This window comes from Nomascus leucogenys, chromosome 5 (genome assembly GCF_006542625.1).
Source record: "Nomascus leucogenys isolate Asia chromosome 5, Asia_NLE_v1, whole genome shotgun sequence".
Taxonomy (NCBI): domain Eukaryota; kingdom Metazoa; phylum Chordata; class Mammalia; order Primates; family Hylobatidae; genus Nomascus; species Nomascus leucogenys.
In genome coordinates this window covers 23,110,966-23,127,835 of record NC_044385.1, presented here as the reverse complement: position 1 = coordinate 23,127,835, position 16,870 = coordinate 23,110,966, and the positions used below count along the sequence as shown (strand labels likewise).

The 16,870-nt window shown below is 40.5% G+C and overlaps 1 protein-coding gene across 2 annotated transcripts in view; it reads right to left on the bottom strand.

The window, feature by feature from the left end:
- Window positions 1-16,572, bottom strand: part of WDR26 (WD repeat domain 26) — a 50,277-nt gene extending 33,705 nt beyond the window's left edge. The window contains exons 1-6 of one of the 2 annotated variants that reach the window (XM_003275073.3): window positions 15,469-16,572; window positions 13,467-13,566; window positions 13,310-13,366; window positions 6,350-6,486; window positions 1,363-1,460; window positions 108-264 (exon numbers count right to left, since the gene is read on the bottom strand). In XM_003275073.3, the coding sequence (XP_003275121.2) occupies window positions 108-264; window positions 1,363-1,460; window positions 6,350-6,486; window positions 13,310-13,366; window positions 13,467-13,566; window positions 15,469-15,890 (971 nt within the window). In that variant the 5' untranslated portion in view covers window positions 15,891-16,572. Of the gene's footprint in view, window positions 1-107; window positions 265-1,362; window positions 1,461-6,349; window positions 6,487-13,261; window positions 13,367-13,466; window positions 13,567-15,468 lie in introns of both variants that reach the window. The other variant, XM_003275072.4, reaches the window with a different exon arrangement.
- Between the last annotated feature and the right edge of the window lie 298 nt (window positions 16,573-16,870).

The window sequence follows — 16,870 nt, the reverse complement described above, 5'->3', positions numbered from 1 at the left end:
AATCAGACATGAACTGTGATATAGCTACAGGATAAGACTCTAAAAAAGAAAACTAAAATTTTGTAAAATGTTAGCCTATTTCAGAATATAGGAAGTTTTCCTCTTACCTACTACAAACATGGTCTATAAGCAGAGACACAGAATCTAGATTATTATCAAGTTTGGTATTGTGATATAGGCACCGATCCCTTTGTAGTTCCACCGCCTGCCGCAGGAGAGTCTGTAAACGCCGTGGGGGAAGCATCACTGATGGTGGTAAATAGGCTTTAATAGAAGATATTTTAAAAAAGAGAAATAATAATAAACTGTAAACTTTTATTTAAGACATTTGCTCATCTTCTGCTGTACTTGTTCTTACCCCAATAGTATCTATTCCTTAAATAGAGAAGTTCTGGGTTATGTGATACGTGAGCTTTACCAATATTTGTCAGCAGCAATAGCTATGTTGCTCATAAAATTGGATATATTTGGGTGGGAGGGGTTTATTTTGTATGTGGATTTTCTAGGGGCAGGAAGGATAAGTGAGGAATAACAACAACAAAATGAAGAAAAAGAAGACAACAATGAAAAGAATATCAGATAATTATTGTGTACCAGAAGGAGACCAGGTGTAAGTAAAATCTCCACTTAACAAAGAGCAAAATTTTGGCAAATGCTGCAATAGGTTAAGTTCTAGTTCCCATCAAACTGCTCCAAAAATCGCTTCTTGGCCTTTTGGCTAAAATCAAGTACAAATTGCTCCAAATGCCAAAGATACTGTGTGAATTCAGGGAGTAACTGGTGTTTTGATATCCATACCAACCTATTGCAATCCTTGAATCCCTATACCTCCCCAACTGCATGGCTTTGTGATTCTTAGGATCGTCACTGTCATCTCAACATCAAAATTATAGAATCATGTAATTTTCAGAGAGAACAACATCCTTTACATAAAAACACAGCAAAAATGAAACCCGCATTACAATCTAGAATAAATATAACATGGTTGGGGAAGAATAAAACAATTTACCTAAAGGAACCTGGACCTTACTATTGAAATCAACAAAATCTTTAAAGTACTTGTGACTTAAAACTGTGGTTTACATATTTTTTTCTCTAAACACAGCACTTTTCCCCCAGCAAAATCTTAAGGGGGAGCATCACCACATAATACAAATGAAAGAAGGGCTGCTCTGGAACCAGTGCCCTTTCACTAACTCCTGAGGTTAGCTTCTTAGACTCCATGACACAGTCTGAAAAAATTGATTCTCCCTCTTCTAACCACTCAATAAAAGTATGTCTAGATATGTCTTCCTAATTGATCACTGTATCCATTTGTAATCTAAGAGAAAACACAGCAACATAAAAAATTAAGACTCTTACTCTGAAGTTTGTCCAATAGTTTAGATCGGGAAGCTGTCCCTTTGCCTTCCCATTCTGCTTTTGCACGTAGGTCTTCCGCATGGCTACACATCAGATACCTAAAAATACAACAGAGAAAGCAACCAATATTAAACCCATTTCTTTGTAATAAATATAATTGAAAAGTACTGACCATCTGGCTATCTGCTTACTAACACATGTCAAGAAATTTCTACAGTGGACTCCATTCATTAATATGGCACCTGCATATAATTACTAAAATGTAAAGTAACAATACCGAAATATATATTACCTATTAACAGAACAAATTCTTATGTTATTGTTATATATTATATATATGGCTCTTATTGTGCAGGTTCTGTTATAGCACTCAACACATATTACTTCCTTTAATGTTTGTAACAACCCTGTAAGCACTATTATAATTCTATTTTTATAAATGAGGAAACCAAGGCACAGAAAGCTTAAGTAACTGGACTAGGGTTAAGAGGCAAAGTAGGTATATAAACTCAGGCATTCTAGCTGTAGAACTTGCTCTTAACCACTAGGCTAACTTAACTACTTCTGAATAGTAAAATAAAACTCAAAGAACATACCTTCAAGACTTTATAATAAACATCATTCAAGAAATAGTATAACTGGATAATCATCCTTGTGTCATCTTGTGAAAAATATTGAGATCCCAGAGCACAAAATTGGGGAACTGTCTTATTGCTCACTGTATGTACAGAAGGTGGGATAAATGCTGAAGTTCACAGATTCTGGAGAATACATGAGGGGCCCCTGCTGGGAGTGTGACCCTGACCTGGTTTTGGCTCTTCTCAGAAGAATGGGCTTTGAAAGTAAAAGAAGTGAAGGTATTATTCAAACATGGATATTAGACCTGGCAAGTAACTCTCCTGCTATTTTGTCTCATGCTCTGCCACACAAATCTGTTCCTCTCACTTGTAAAAAGAATATTGAATAGGGTAATGAGGATTCTTGAAGATGAAGCATTTTAAGTACTTAGTCTACAACCTGCTATACCTCTCAGTTAACATGAGTATCACTCCCTCTCTTTCTTAACTGCATAAAGCATATTTCGTTTAGAATCTAAATGATTTAATAGTCTCTTCCCAAACAGCAGAACTACTTTTTCTTGATTTTTAGTACATAGTGCTTTAGCTGATCAAAAAAACTTATTTAATAATGTAAGTAATTATACTCAAAATACTCTATAGGAAGTTGGCTATTGTGTTTTTTTGTATTTTTAGTAGAGACAGGGTTTCACCATGTTAGCCAGGATGGTCTCGATCTCCTGACCTCGTGATCTGCCCACCTCGGCCTCCCAAAGTGCTGGGATTACAGGCGTGTGCCACCGTGCCCGGCCGGAAGTTGGCTATTGTGAATATTTTGTTTCTAAAACAACTTTTTTTGGGCAAAGTTTATTATAATATTTTAAAATGTTCATTTTTAAAATTTTACAAAAATGACTTACAATTGCTTCTATGTCCTTGTGAAAATACATATTAAATCTTAAAGTTTCAAATGAATTTCTGTTTACAGAAAGTCACATGGTATAACTAAAAGGACATTGGACTGAGAAGTAGAAACCCTAGGTTCTGATCCCAGTTCCACATCTCACCACCTTTGGGCCATTTCCTTAGGTGAAAAACTCATGGTGTGCTTCAGAATAAAACCCATATGACTAAATTATATGTTCTGACACAAGAGCAGGAAAAAAAATCATCATGTGAATGATATTCCGATGAGAAAGAAATCAGATACTGCATTAAAAAGGTAATCAGCACGCCTGTAATCCCAGCACTTTGGGAGGTGAGGCAGGAGGATCACCTGCGGTCAGGAGTCCGAGACTAGCCTGGCCAACATGGCGAAACCCCGTCTCTACTAAAAATACAGAAAAAAAATTAGCTGGGCGTGGTGGCGCACGCCTGTAATCCCAGCTACTTGGGAGGCTGAGGCAGGAGAATTGCTTGAACCCGGGAGGTGGAGGTTGCAATGAGCCAAGATTGTGCCGCTGCACTCCAGCGTGGGTAATGGAGCGAGACTCTGTCTCAAAAAAAAAAAAAAAAAGTAATCAGAACAAGAAATTTGTCAGCTACCGTATCAAAACATCTAGCAGGCCAGGTGTGGTGGCTCGTGCCTGTAAACCTAGCACTTTGGGAAGCCAAGGTGGGAGGACTGCTTGAGCACAGGAGTTCAAGACCAGTCTAAGCAACATAGCCAGACTCCATCTCAAACAACAAGAAAAAAACCTGTAGAATTTACTGTTTCAAGATGTGGTAGTGGGTAAGACCAATGACATTGGAATCAGTCAAACCAGGCTTTGAGTCCTGCTTTCTGAATTATTAGCTTTATACTGTGCTGGCTACTTAACTTCTTTGAGGCTCAGTTTCCTCATCTGCAAGGAATGGGCCCTTATCTTGAGCCCATTCTTTTGTCCATCATTTTGTATTTACAAACTCATGTGTCACATATTTGTTCTCGATGCTGGAGCCATATCATATAGTGAAAAATGCTATAAAGAAAAAACATAAAAACAGAGTGATGTCACGAGAATACCCAGTGGGTAATCTTGGGAGATGATGATGCTTGGGCTGGGAGCTGAGCAAGGAGTACCCAGCTATGCAAAGACTGGGGGACATACATTTCAGATGGAGGGGACAAGCAGTGCAAATGCCTTAAGGGGTGGCAAGTTAAGGAACAGAAAGAGCACGAGTGTCACTAGAGTAATGAATAAAGATGGCAGAAAAAGATCAGGGATTTTGTGGCCTTGCACAGAGATTTTGAGTTTTAAGACTGCAGGAGAGCCAGTGGCAAGGGAGTGAAGACTTCATTTATGGTTTTGCTTACTTGTCTGGCTGCTGTGTGAAATATGCATTGTTAAGAAATTAAGAGCGAAGCCTGGTACAGTGGCTCATGCCTATAATCCCAGCACTTTGGAAGGCTGAGGCAGGTGGATCACCCGAGGTCAGAAGTTTGAGACCAGCCTGGCCAATGTGGTGAGACCCCATCTCTACTAAAAATACAAAATTAGCTGGGTGTGGTGGCGCATGCCTATAATCCCAGCTACTCAGGAGGCAAGGCTGAAGCATCACTTGAACCCGGGAGGCGAAGGTTGCAGTGAGCTGAGATTGCACCATTGCACTCCAGCCTGGGTGACAATAGTGAAATTCTGTCTCAAAAAAAAAAAAAAAAAAAAAGAAATTAAGAGTGAAGACAATGTAACTAGGTGGGAAGCTACTATAATATTCTAGGAGAGATGTCCATGGCTTAACTAGGCTAGAAACTGTGGAGATTCAGAGAAATGAAAATTTGAGATGTTTTAGAATTAGGCCATACATGTCAAAGTTAAAAGATAAAGAAAAAGCAATACGAGGCTTAAGTTTTTCCCTTAAGCAACTGGGTTGAAGATCTTGTGATATACTAGAAGTGGCACAGGTCTGTAGGGGTTAAATTTATTCCTAAATTATTCTTTTTTATACTAGTGTAAATAAAACTGCTTTCTTAATTTCATTTTCTGAATTATTCATTGCTAGATTATAGAAATACCATTATTCTTGTGTATTGATCTTGTATCCTACAACCTTGCTGAACCTGCCTATTAGTTCTAAGAGTTTTTCAGTGGATTCCTTAAATTTTCTTTATATAAAATCATGACATCTTTGAACGGAGATCGTTTTAGTTTTTCCTTTTCAACCTTTTATTCCTTTTTCTTGCCTCATTTCCTTGGCTAGAACCTCCAATACAATGTTGAACAGACGTAGCAAGAGTAGACACCATTGTCCTATTCTTGATCACAAGAAGAGAGGTTTCAGTCTTTCACTGCCAGCCCTGTGAGTTTTCATTAATGCCCTTTATTCGGTCAAGGAAGTTCCTTTCTATTCCTAGTTTGTTGAGTGTATTTATCATGAAGGGGTGAATCCAGAATTTTGTTTTGAGGCTGGGTGCAGTGGCTCATGCCTATTAACCCCAGCACCTTGGGAGGCCGAAGCAGGTGGATTGCTTAAGGTTAGGAGGAGTTCAAGGCCAGCCTGGGCAACATAGTGAGACCTGTCTCTACAAAAAATGAAAAAATTAGCCACATGTGCTTGTGCATGCCTGAAATCCCACCTACTTAGGAGGGTGAGGCAGGAGGATGGCTTAAGCCCAGAAACTAGAGGTGGCAGTGATCTATGATTGTGCCACTGCACACCAGCCTCATACAACTGAGACATCTATTAAACATCCAAGTGGAGAATGTCAGGCATGCCAGTAGATATACATATTGGGAGTTCAGATGAGAAGCTAAATTTAAGAGCCACTGGTATATAGATAGTATGTGAAGGCATGGTATAGAATGAGATTACCTAAAAAGAGTATGTAGATAGAGAATAAAAAGGAGGCCCAGGATCAAACCGTTGGGTACTCTAACGTTTTAAGGATTAATGTGGCAAGGTACAGTGACTCATGCCTGTAATCCCAGCACTGTGGGAAGATCACAGGAGTTTGAGACCACACTGGACAACACAGTAAGACCCTGTCTCTACCCTTCACCCCCCAAAAAAGGACTGATGTTGATGTGAGGATTAAATGAGGCTGTTTATGTGAAAAGCTTAGCAAGGGCCTGGCACATGACAAGTATTCACTTAAAAAAGTTAGTGTGCACCAATACTGGAAATGTCATTGTTTACTGTGATCCATATCATAGATTTTTAACTACAAAAGCTGTCCTTGGAATGTAATAGGGTTTTCATAGAACATTCTAAAGTAGCATTTCACAGGCAATACATATTTTCTTCTCCCTTTCACCCACTTAAATATATCTCTATCCTAATCTGAACAGTTTCCTAGGATGACCAAAATAGTTGATCCACACAGGAGTGAGTTTACCTAGACAAATATCTAAGAATTTAGCAATAATCAAGATTTTATATTTTGGAAAAATGTTAAAGAAATGTAACTTTGGCCCTCCATTAACCTGAGTTCAAGAACTCAGTTTCCTTACCCACTAAGAACATGAATGCGCTCTGTATTGTATTTCAGCGGCGTCAATTCACAGCGTAGAACTTGAAGTGCCTCCAGGACCTTGCCATCCTCCAGGTATTCTAGGTACTTCTGCTGCAGCAGCAAAAACTTCATCCTCTGACATGACAGAAAGCAGCAGTCAGGGGAAAAAAGTTGATGGAAGTTTCAGAAAATGTTTGTGCCTAAACAGAACAGTAGAAACCATTCTACTATGCCCTTTGAAATAAATTTTTATAAAGCTTCAAGATGACTCAAAATATTTTAGTTTAGTAGAGCCACAGTAGATTAAATGTGACTTTGCTCAATTCCACATCTTACTAAAACTCTGCTTTGAACAAATAATCTCAAATCAGACTAGATCATTAGTGACCGAGGCATCAGCCTTGGAAAAAATGAATTCTCCTCTCAAAGCAATCTCCTAGAATTTTAGTTCTTGTATAAAAATTTAGAACTATTCCAAGTACTTGAAATTTGCTTTTTACAAAGCATGACTTTATAACTAGGATACTGGGGGGTTTTATGCAACAAGTTTTGAAAAGATTAGAGAAAAAACAGCAAGTGAACTATTTAAGTCACCATGTGAAAGAGGGAATAAGTAGACCAGAAATCAGAACTAGACACACTCACGAGAAGGAGAAAAGTGTCATATTTTGGCTTATCAAAAGTTAAGACCTGTCCAACAAATGGACTACAAGTTGGTGTGCAAAGTATTGAATTTCCTACAACTAACGTGGACAAGCATAAGCTTGATGCACTCACTCTCTTCTAGGCGGCTATTAAGGGATGTCTACATTAGATGGTTGAACTTAAAGGTTTTTAAAAAGATTCAATATTTGTACTTGTGTATTTCTGACAATCTGATCACTGATGCATTTAAAAATGAAGCACAGGAAACTATTATTCACTCTTTTCTCCCCTAAACCAATAAACCACTTTCTAGCTTTACTGTGAGACACTTTCACATTTAGTTTTTTCCTGAACTGTGTTTTTGACTTTAATACTTTTAAATGCTACTTTATTATTTTACTTTTAACTTGAAACCACGTGGTCGCAATCTTAGCAGTTTTTTACAAGAGAAAAGGGATGTTTATAAATATCATTTTGAAACTTCTTTTAAACCTTAAACCTAATTAAGGACCACAGCTTGGAGGGACCTTTTCATCATATTTTCTACTTGTGGAGCTTGAGCAAGCCAATTGATGTAAACAGAGAAGTCAGTAGGTAGGAAATGTTAGTCATATTTAGAGACTCCAAGGAATACAGCGGTAAAGATCTCAAGTCCACTTAAAATTAAAACTTAAAGTACAATTTTTCTTCTTCGTAAGATGCTTTTCTTCTTCTTTTTTTTTGAGATAGAGTCTCACTGTGGCCCAGGCTAGAGTGCAGTGGCATGATCTTGGCTTACTGCAACCTCTGCCTCCTGGGTTCACGCGATTCTCCTGCCTCAGCCTCCCAAGTAGCTGGGATTACAGGCACCCAGCTAATTTTTGTATTTTTAGTAGAGACGGGGTTTTGCCATGTTGGCCAGGCTGGTCTTGAACTCCTGACCTCAAGTGATCTGCCCACCTTGGCCTCCCAAAGTGCTGGGATTACAGGCATGAGACACCGCACCCGGCCCAAAATGTTTACTTTAAAACCATAAAGAAATACACTGCTGTCACGAAATGCTGTGGAGAAATTACCATTTATTTGCAGAATTAACAGTGCAATAAACTGCTCTACAAGATTTTCTATCAAGGAGTATTTAGAAGAGAGATATAAACTATAAGCTTATAAAAGTGGTTTCTAGAGAAAGTAAGCAATAATAAACCCTTTCATATAAGTTAGGCATGTGTTTATAAGATACAGTGCTTTTGCTTGATACAAATCTCATCTTAAATATATGGCTAAGGAACAGAAAAAAATTCAAACTGAGACACTCCTGTAACTCTAGGAAAATTACACTTATCAAATTTTACATATAAATTTAGAATGACTAATGAATGTTTCAGAAATACATTAATTACCAAGATGCTCTGAAAAGTACATTACTGTACATATAGCCTGAAGTTAACCTTTCTATGTTAAATGAAAAAACTTTGACATTCATCAGGTCACAGAAACCAAAAACTAAACAACGCAAAAAAAGAAAAAAATCTAAAAATAAAAGAATTTTATATTTTAAGTCATTCTGGATAGTCGCACCATTTTAGCTTCTGAAAAAAATGCAACTATGAAATGAAGACCTCATATATTTTCATTTATCAATATAATGTTAAAAGTTTCATTCCACTGGGCGTGGTGGCTCACACCTGTAATCCCAGCACTTTGGGAGGCTGAGGCGGGTGGATCACGAGGTCAGCAGTTCGAAACCAGCCTGACAAACATGGTGAAACCCTGTCTCTACTAAAAAAAATACAAAAAAATTAGCTGGGTGTGGTGGCGGGTGCCTGTAATCCCAGCTACTTCGGAGGCTGAGGCAGGAGAATCGATTGAAACTGGAAGGCGGAGGTTGCAGTGAGCCAGGATTGTGCCACTGCACTCTAGCCTGGGCAACGAGAGCAAAACTCTGTCTCAAAAAAAAAAAGTTTCATTCCATTTTGTGGTATTTTTTAAATTCAAACTTGAAAATCATATTCAGTTGCAGAACTTTTTCATTTAAATGTCACATGGAACTGGCCAGAGCAGGTGATATAGTTTCTTCACTAAATTTTCTTAGTAATTAGGAATTGAGGGGCTTAAAAAAAAATTTCAGGGCAAGTTTTTTATTTACTTAATATTTATATATTTTTTGGTATTAATCATTAGGCTCCTATGCCCACCCCTCCCCCATTCCAATGTGTGCAGGGACAGTGCCCAAAGTGCTATTTCTCCCTTATTTTCCCACCAAGATCTTGATACAACATGTTACTCTCTTTCTATGGGGCAGAGGTGGGGCAGGAGAGCAGAGAAAGGCTGACTAAAACTCTGAGAGAAGCCAATATAAACACATATTTCTGTATATACAGGGAATGCTATAAAAGTAGCACAAGAGCATTTCTCTATGAGTCATTTTATCCAGATCAAGACCAAGAATATTCTCAAACAGATATCAAATCCTGGTATTGTGCCTGGCAATTAACATGCTGCTGGCCAAGCACAGCTAGAGATTTGTTTGAAAGAAAATGTTTATTCTCCAAAAAATCAGTTGAAGTATTTGACACATATGATAAGGGTGGGGAGTAAAACTGTATTTTACCTCCCAAAATTTAAAGCACAAAAATGTAAATATAACCTCAAGAAAGCAAATACCCTTTAATTAACAAATAATGTTAAATATTTACTGAAAACATCGTAAAAATCAGACAAAATTAAAGCTTGCTGAGATGGGGACAGGGCTCTACTAATGTTTATATTAAAAAAAAAATCTTGAAGAAATAAAGACAAAAAAAGATTAGGAAAATAAACTCTCCTTTATGTCTTTCCCCAACTCCCAACTAGACCTCTTAAGAGATTATTTCTGGTCTCTAATGATTTTTCACCATCTCTGGGCCCAGGAAGATCTCCTTCTCCATTTTAATATCTAATAAATTTGAAATTGTTAAGTGACTAGGATAGCTTGAATGATAGTTTCACGTTGTAAATTCTGCTGTTGCTCCCCTAGTCCACCCAATACTGAATTGCTTTATTCCTTCCTTTGCTCCCATATTATTAAACTGAACTCAACATGAAAGAAAAACCCAGAAATTACGATACTCAGAAAGTTTGGTTCTCAAGGGCAGCCTCCTAGCTAATTCAGTAGTGGTTCTAACTCTGGAGTAAGGTCATAGCCAAATCTTATCAATTAAATCATGATTTCTCAGAGAAAAGGGGAAATAAATTATATCTAAACTTGGCTCTCAAAACTCCTATTTGACTTTAAAATATGGACGCCAATTTTTGTTAAGCATATTTCCACTATATTAAAAAATAACAAAATATTTCTAGACATAAAAAAAGTTTTCTACTATTGGTCTTGTAAACCCATCCAAATTGCCCAGAAATGGCTAAGTGTATTTGAACCCAAACTAAAAAATGCTGATTTGGCCGGGCACGGTGGCTCACGCCTATAATCCCAGCACTCTGCGAGGCTGAGGCGGGTGGATCAGCTGAGGTCAGGAGTTTGAGACCAGCCTGGCCAACATGGTGAAACCCTGTCTCTACTAAAAATACAAAAAAAAATTAGCCAGGCGTGGTGATGGACACCTGTAATTCCAACTATTTGGGGGGCTAAGACAGGAGAATCTCTTGAACCCAGGAGGCAGAGGTCGCAGTGTGCCGAGATTGCGCCATTGCACTCCAGTCTGGGCAATAAGAGAAACTCCGTCTCAAAAAAAAAAAAAAAAAAAAAAAAAAAAATGCTGATTCATGAGAGCAACTTCTGCCATTCCTAGTACCATTTAATTGGAAACCATTTAAGCAGCTGGTGCAGTGGCTCACACCTGTAATCCCAGCACTTTGGGAGGCTGAGGCGGGCGGATCACAAGGTCAGAAGTTCGGGACCAGCATGGCCAATACGGTGAAACCCCCACCTGTACTAAAAATACAAAAATTAGCCAGGCATGGTGGCGTGTGCCTGTAGTCCCAGCTACTTCGGAGGCTGAGGCAGTGGAATCGCTTGAACCTGGGAGGCGAGGTTGCAGTGAGCCGAGATCGCACCACTGTACTCCAGCCTGGGCGACAGAGCGAGACTCCATCTCAAAAAACAAAACAAAACAAAACAAAACAAAACAAAGGGAGTAGGCTGTAGGGAGAGTGGATTGGGTCAATGAAAACATTCAGGCTTAAAAAATAAAGTACAATTTTAGTCTAGACTAAGCCATCAAATGTGTCTGGGTATGCAATTAAAATAATTATGTTTAAAGAAACCCTAATAGTTGTCTTCTAAGATATTATTACAAATTTAAGCTTATATTAGATTCTCTTCTTCTGGAGATGGGATGGATGAGAAAAGTAAATTTACACACAATTAGAGAGGTGAAGAGCAACTTCAAAAAATGCTGAAATTAATCTTTAAAAGCAATTGATTCATCAATGCTTAAAGTGAGATAAAAGTTGGAACCCCTTTCTTTTTATAAATACCTAAACAGTTTGATGGCATGAGTCTCAGCCAGAGATTTAATCTTCACCTTTTATTAGATCCTAGAATGTTCTACAGACTGAACAGGCTGTAAAAAGAAAGGATTCCTCCTTATTATCTATAACTACCTTTCTTCAGTTTACATGTTGCCTCTAATGAAGGTTTCTAATGAGATAGTCATAATCGGAATCTAATACAGAACCCTCAAATTACTATAAACAAATAAGAAAAAAATAGGAAGTAAGCCTATCGAATTTTTTACTACTAAATTACAGATGTAATTTGGGTGAAGCTTAAACAACCTCCAAGAAATCACACACATTTTAAAACAGTCCACAGGCAAGTTCTTTATTGTCAACACACAAGTAGTGCTAACTTGCCCAATGGGAAAGCAACCTTAATTCTTATTTTGGCCATCTAACTGTTTTTATTTTAGCTCATTGAGTCAAAAGCAAAAATTTATGCAGAATTGGTCAATAAAATGTACTTGGGTATTTTTTTTTTTAACCCCAAACACACCAATTGAGGAAACTTTAGTTAACGAAAAATTTCCAATCCCTTTGAATATAGATGTTTAACTATTTTAACTTCTGCTTTTATTTTTAAATTTTACTACAGAATTATTTTACAAGTTAATTTATTACCAATCATCTTAGTCAACAGTAGTTTAAAATTTTTAATATTTTAAGTATTTAATGAAAGAATAAAAATACACTACATCATCAACTTAAATGAATTTGTATTTGTTCTTGCTTGTTTGCACCTTTAATTCACCTGAAGCCCATTTCTCTAGGATTATTGTGTAGAATTACACTGAGTTTGAAAACTCTTTCGTAATAAGATTTCAAAAGAAAAAAAACACAAGGCCCTATTTTTATAGAAAGAGGCAGAAAAGATTGTTTGACTCAATTTTAAAAAAATCAAAATGTAATAGTCATTTACTAATATTTAACAAACAGCTGGTTTCTCTACTTCACTTCCTATTTGCCTTCTTTCTCTCCCCACCCCCAGACAGGAAACTGCTTTTGACAACAAATGAATCAGCTAGAAGTTAAAAAGCCAGCAGCTAGCAGCTGATTCTTCACGGTTTCCAAACTCCAGCATTTAGAAAAAAACTTATTTCCTCTCTCCCTCACCACCATCTACTGAAGAATTAAAGCCCATGAGTCTAAAAGATTCATTAAGATTTATGAAAGAGGCTAACAGGTTAAACTACTAAATTGATCTTGTCAGGGAAATAAGGCCAGTAAGCAGGGCCAAATGGTCAAATCTGCATACAAACCCTCCACCAGAGTGATACGTATTATACAAACTTTGACACTGTCAATTCACACAACTGGAATGCAAGAATGGAAAATGGCCAGCACACCAATGGAGTTGGCTTGAATTAACTATAATTCATAAAGATTAAAAAAAAGATGATGTATCGGCTTCTTAAGGCTGTATGGATATACACACACCTAAACACACTTTCTCTTTAACCAGCGCATTCAGTATTTTAAGTAACATAGTAAAAGTATAATTTATCTTTAACTCTATAAATATAAAACCTCTATTAGTAGCACTGAAAGCATGAAGAGCTTTCAATATATTTTTTGTAGAGCTTAATTTATAAAGTTCAAATGACACATTTACTAAGTATGATTTTAAAGATATAAACTCATACTTTAAAACATATACTCAACCTAGTTTACAAATTATATGAAATTTAACTACTTTTAGGCCTTATTTTTTTATAAGAGGCAGAAGCCTAGAGTTATCAATAACCTATTAAAATAAGCATAAATGTGAAACTAAGAACAAAAGTGTATTTACCACAATTATTCCCAACAACGTTTGAGAGATTTCAAGTGCGCCTCTTACCACAATAGCATGAGGAGAATGCACTAAAGGCTTTAGTTCATTCAGGTCATTTTCTGCCTGTAAAAATTGGTATAAAAGAAAAACAGAAATGTCACAAAATGCACATCAAATCTGTAATTTTAGCAGCAGTCACACAGCTCTATATGCCCTACTTTACCTTATCCCAGTCTCCTTCCATGACATGATTTCGGAATTTGGTAGCAGAAGGATGTTCTAAACGACATCCTGACTCTTGCATGAGGAGATCAACAGTCTGGCTGCAGGAAAGATACAGTGTAAAACAGACCTGACCAACTTTAGGGTTTTAATCTTCCAAATAAACTAATGTCCATGAAAACAGATGCAAAGTTTTTAAGCTAGCCTCATGATGAAGAAAAAAATAGCTTTCATGTGCCTGGTTAAACAAACTTTATTTAAAACTGACACCTACATTTTTTCCTAGTCAAGTTAAAAACCTTTCTTGAAACCAGATTCAATGTAAGTTCTTCCTAGTTTGCCATTTAATGCCTCAATTTAATGTATAAAGTATAAAATTTCTAAAAATGTGCTGTAACCGACTAGTCAAATAAATGAAAAACCAGAATCTACATACTATGTCACTACATTTTGAAAGATAAAAACTACTAGCTTCACACAAGGTAACAGAGATGACCCGTATCAGTTAATAGCTTATATATCCAGGTATTATATTGCATAGAAATTCTACTAGGTCAATCTTTAAAATTAAAATAAATCCAGCATCAAAAATCATTCCCTTTCTCTCTATACTAAAAATAGCAAATTTACTATGGTGTAGGTTCCAAACAGTCACGAGTTATTTCCTCCTGCTGCTGTCAGCTTGCTTCTTGTCTCAGTAATATGTTCTGTTAGCATTTACAAAATCTGTTTTCATACTAATCCTTTTCCCTAGGGAATAAAGTGAATTCTTCCTACCACATATTTGTCTTTGAGCACTTAAAAGATTCATCAACTGTATTTTTTTTCCCTCATGTATTCTGGTATCTAAGAACCTTCATTTATCAGTCTTATATTTTTTGTGCTTATGTTTCAATGCTTTCTTATTCAGCTTTAAAACTTAATTTTTAGCTAAACAGTGCAATGATCTGCCTGAAAACCGAAATACTTATGCCACTTTAAAAAAGTTCTGTTCTCCCCACTCTCCAAGAAATCCATAAATGCAAAAGTACACATCGGCTAGCCTGAGAGCTTAATCTACACTCTGAATGTAGGAAACTGCTGCTGCACGTCCTCCCCCCTTCATTTCATTCTGACTCTGCCTCTTCCACCTCCTTCATCAGGCACTCCCACCAATCCTACCTTCCACCCCCTTAGTTTTTCTTTGTGTGTATACAAAACGGTGGTTTTTGCCCAAGGTCGCTGTCTACCTTCACCCTATGTTAGGTATACAAGGCCACCTAAATTATATTTGAAAACAAATGGTTCACCAGATCAGATGTCCCCTTTTCAGAGGCGATCATCTTCTTGGTATTAAACTGAGATTTCAGACTAGTTAGGGTTAGGCCTCTTGTACACACACACAAGGGCCTTTAAACGACATCAACACTGTATCTTCATTATTCCCACCAGATTCATTCAACAACCTCTTTCCAAATGATCCCAGCCCCTCCGTTCCCATAAACACTTGTAGGTGATTGTCTTTCCTGATTGGTAGTTTGCTTGGGTTGTTGTCCGCCACGGTTGGGGGTGGGGAGGTGTCCCACAAAGATGCCTCCAAGATACACTTGAAAAACAAATCCTCCAAGGTTCATTATTTCCACCAGCTCTAATCCACCCCTCCCCCAACACATACAGAGACACACTCCCGCATCTGTCTTTATTGACAGACAATTAAGCTCTGAAGGTGCGTGGGGAGAAGTCATTCTTTGGGTTTCTCCTAACCCTTCCTAACCCCTCAACGCCTGTCTCGTCTCACAATTTGTCAGACTGATTGATTTTCCCCTATTTCCTTTCAGGTCCGCTCCTCCTCCCCGGTCGGCCTGAGCCGCGTCCTCCTGTGTACTGGGTCCTGCGTGCCCAGCACTCATTCTCCTTGACCGAGCTCTTTCAAGCCCCCGTCTCCCCTCCGCCCCTTCCCCTACCCCCCGGGAGCCTCTGTCCCTCGGTCTGTCCATCACCAGCTGCCGGTAAGGGATACTTACTTGAGCCCTAAGCCATTCAAGTGCTGTCCTATTAGCCTAATGACATCCTCATCTGACTGGGAGAGCCGCTTCTTCTTCTTGAGGCTGCTGCCCAGTTCTGGGGTGGCCAAGGAAGAGGAGGCGGCGGTGGTGGCGGAGGCAGCTGCGACGGTGGCTGAGGATGCGGCGGCCGCCCCGCCGGGAACCCCGTTATTGACATTCAGGCTGTTGCTATTGTTGCTGGCGGCGGAGGGGGCGGAAGGCAGGAGCCCATTGGCGTGGGCCAGGTCCCCCGCGGACGACGACGACGAGGGGGACGACTCCCCGTTCTGGGCCGACAAGCAGGCGAGTTCCGGGGTCTGTCCCTGGCCCCCGCCGCCCCCTCCTCCTCCACCGCCGCCGCCGCCACCTCCTCCTCCTCCTCCTGCCCCGTTGGCCTGCATGATGTTGCCGCTGACCAGGCTGTGGCCGCTACTTCGGTGGGGGACAGCAGCGGCGGCGGGAGGGGCAGCAGCCGGGGGGAGTCCCACCACTACCACCACGGAGGAGGAGGAGGAGGAGGAGGAGGAGGAAGAGGACGACGAGGACGGAGGGGAGAGGCCTGCTCTGCCTGCCGAAGCCCCGGGCTCTCCTGCTCCCTCCGCCGCCGAGGCTCGGGGTTTCTTCCGCGGGGGCGGGGAGGCTCCGCCGGTGTCCGAGTCGGAGGAGGAGGAAGCGGAGGCCAGAGTTTCCTCGCCGAGAGAGGCCGTGGTGGGAAGCCGGTGGGGCGAGGCGGGGGAGGGGAGGCGGGGGCCGGGGAGAGGGTCGGGGTGAGGGGGGCCGGGGAGGGGGTCAGGGTAGGAGGGTGAGGGTGAGAGGAGGGGGAGGAGGAGGAGGGGGAGAAGGAGGATCCGGGCCCTTTCCCCCCCCCCTCCCGGAGGCAGCTCGGGGTGCGCGGCCCGGGGGTCGCGCCGGGGGTCGCCGCGGGGCGGCTGCGGGGGCGCGGGGCCCGCCGCTGGGCTGAGCCCCGGCAGTGGCTACGGCGGCGGCGGCGGCGGCGGGCGGCAGCGGAGGCAGCTGCCGCCTCTGTCCTCGGGTCCGCTCCGCTCTGCTCCCTGGTGTGTTGATTCTTCCCCCAGCTGCTGCCTAATGGAGTCCAGGCGCTCGCGTCACAGGAAATGCCTATACTGCCCTCCTCACTCACTTCCGGTGGCAGGTATGGAACCTATAGGGGGCCTGTCACCCAGCACGTGCGTCGGGGGCTGTCCCGGGGGTCAGGGGAGGGAGGCCAGCGGGCCGGCGGAGTGCGCCCCGACCCCGACCGCGACCCCGACTCCTATCCTTTCCTATCCCCGGCCCCGCTTGGGCCTTTCCCCTTGCGCCCTGGCTCGGCTGGCTCGACGAGCAGTAAGTTCGTAGCCGCCCTCCGAAGCCGGGCGTGCAT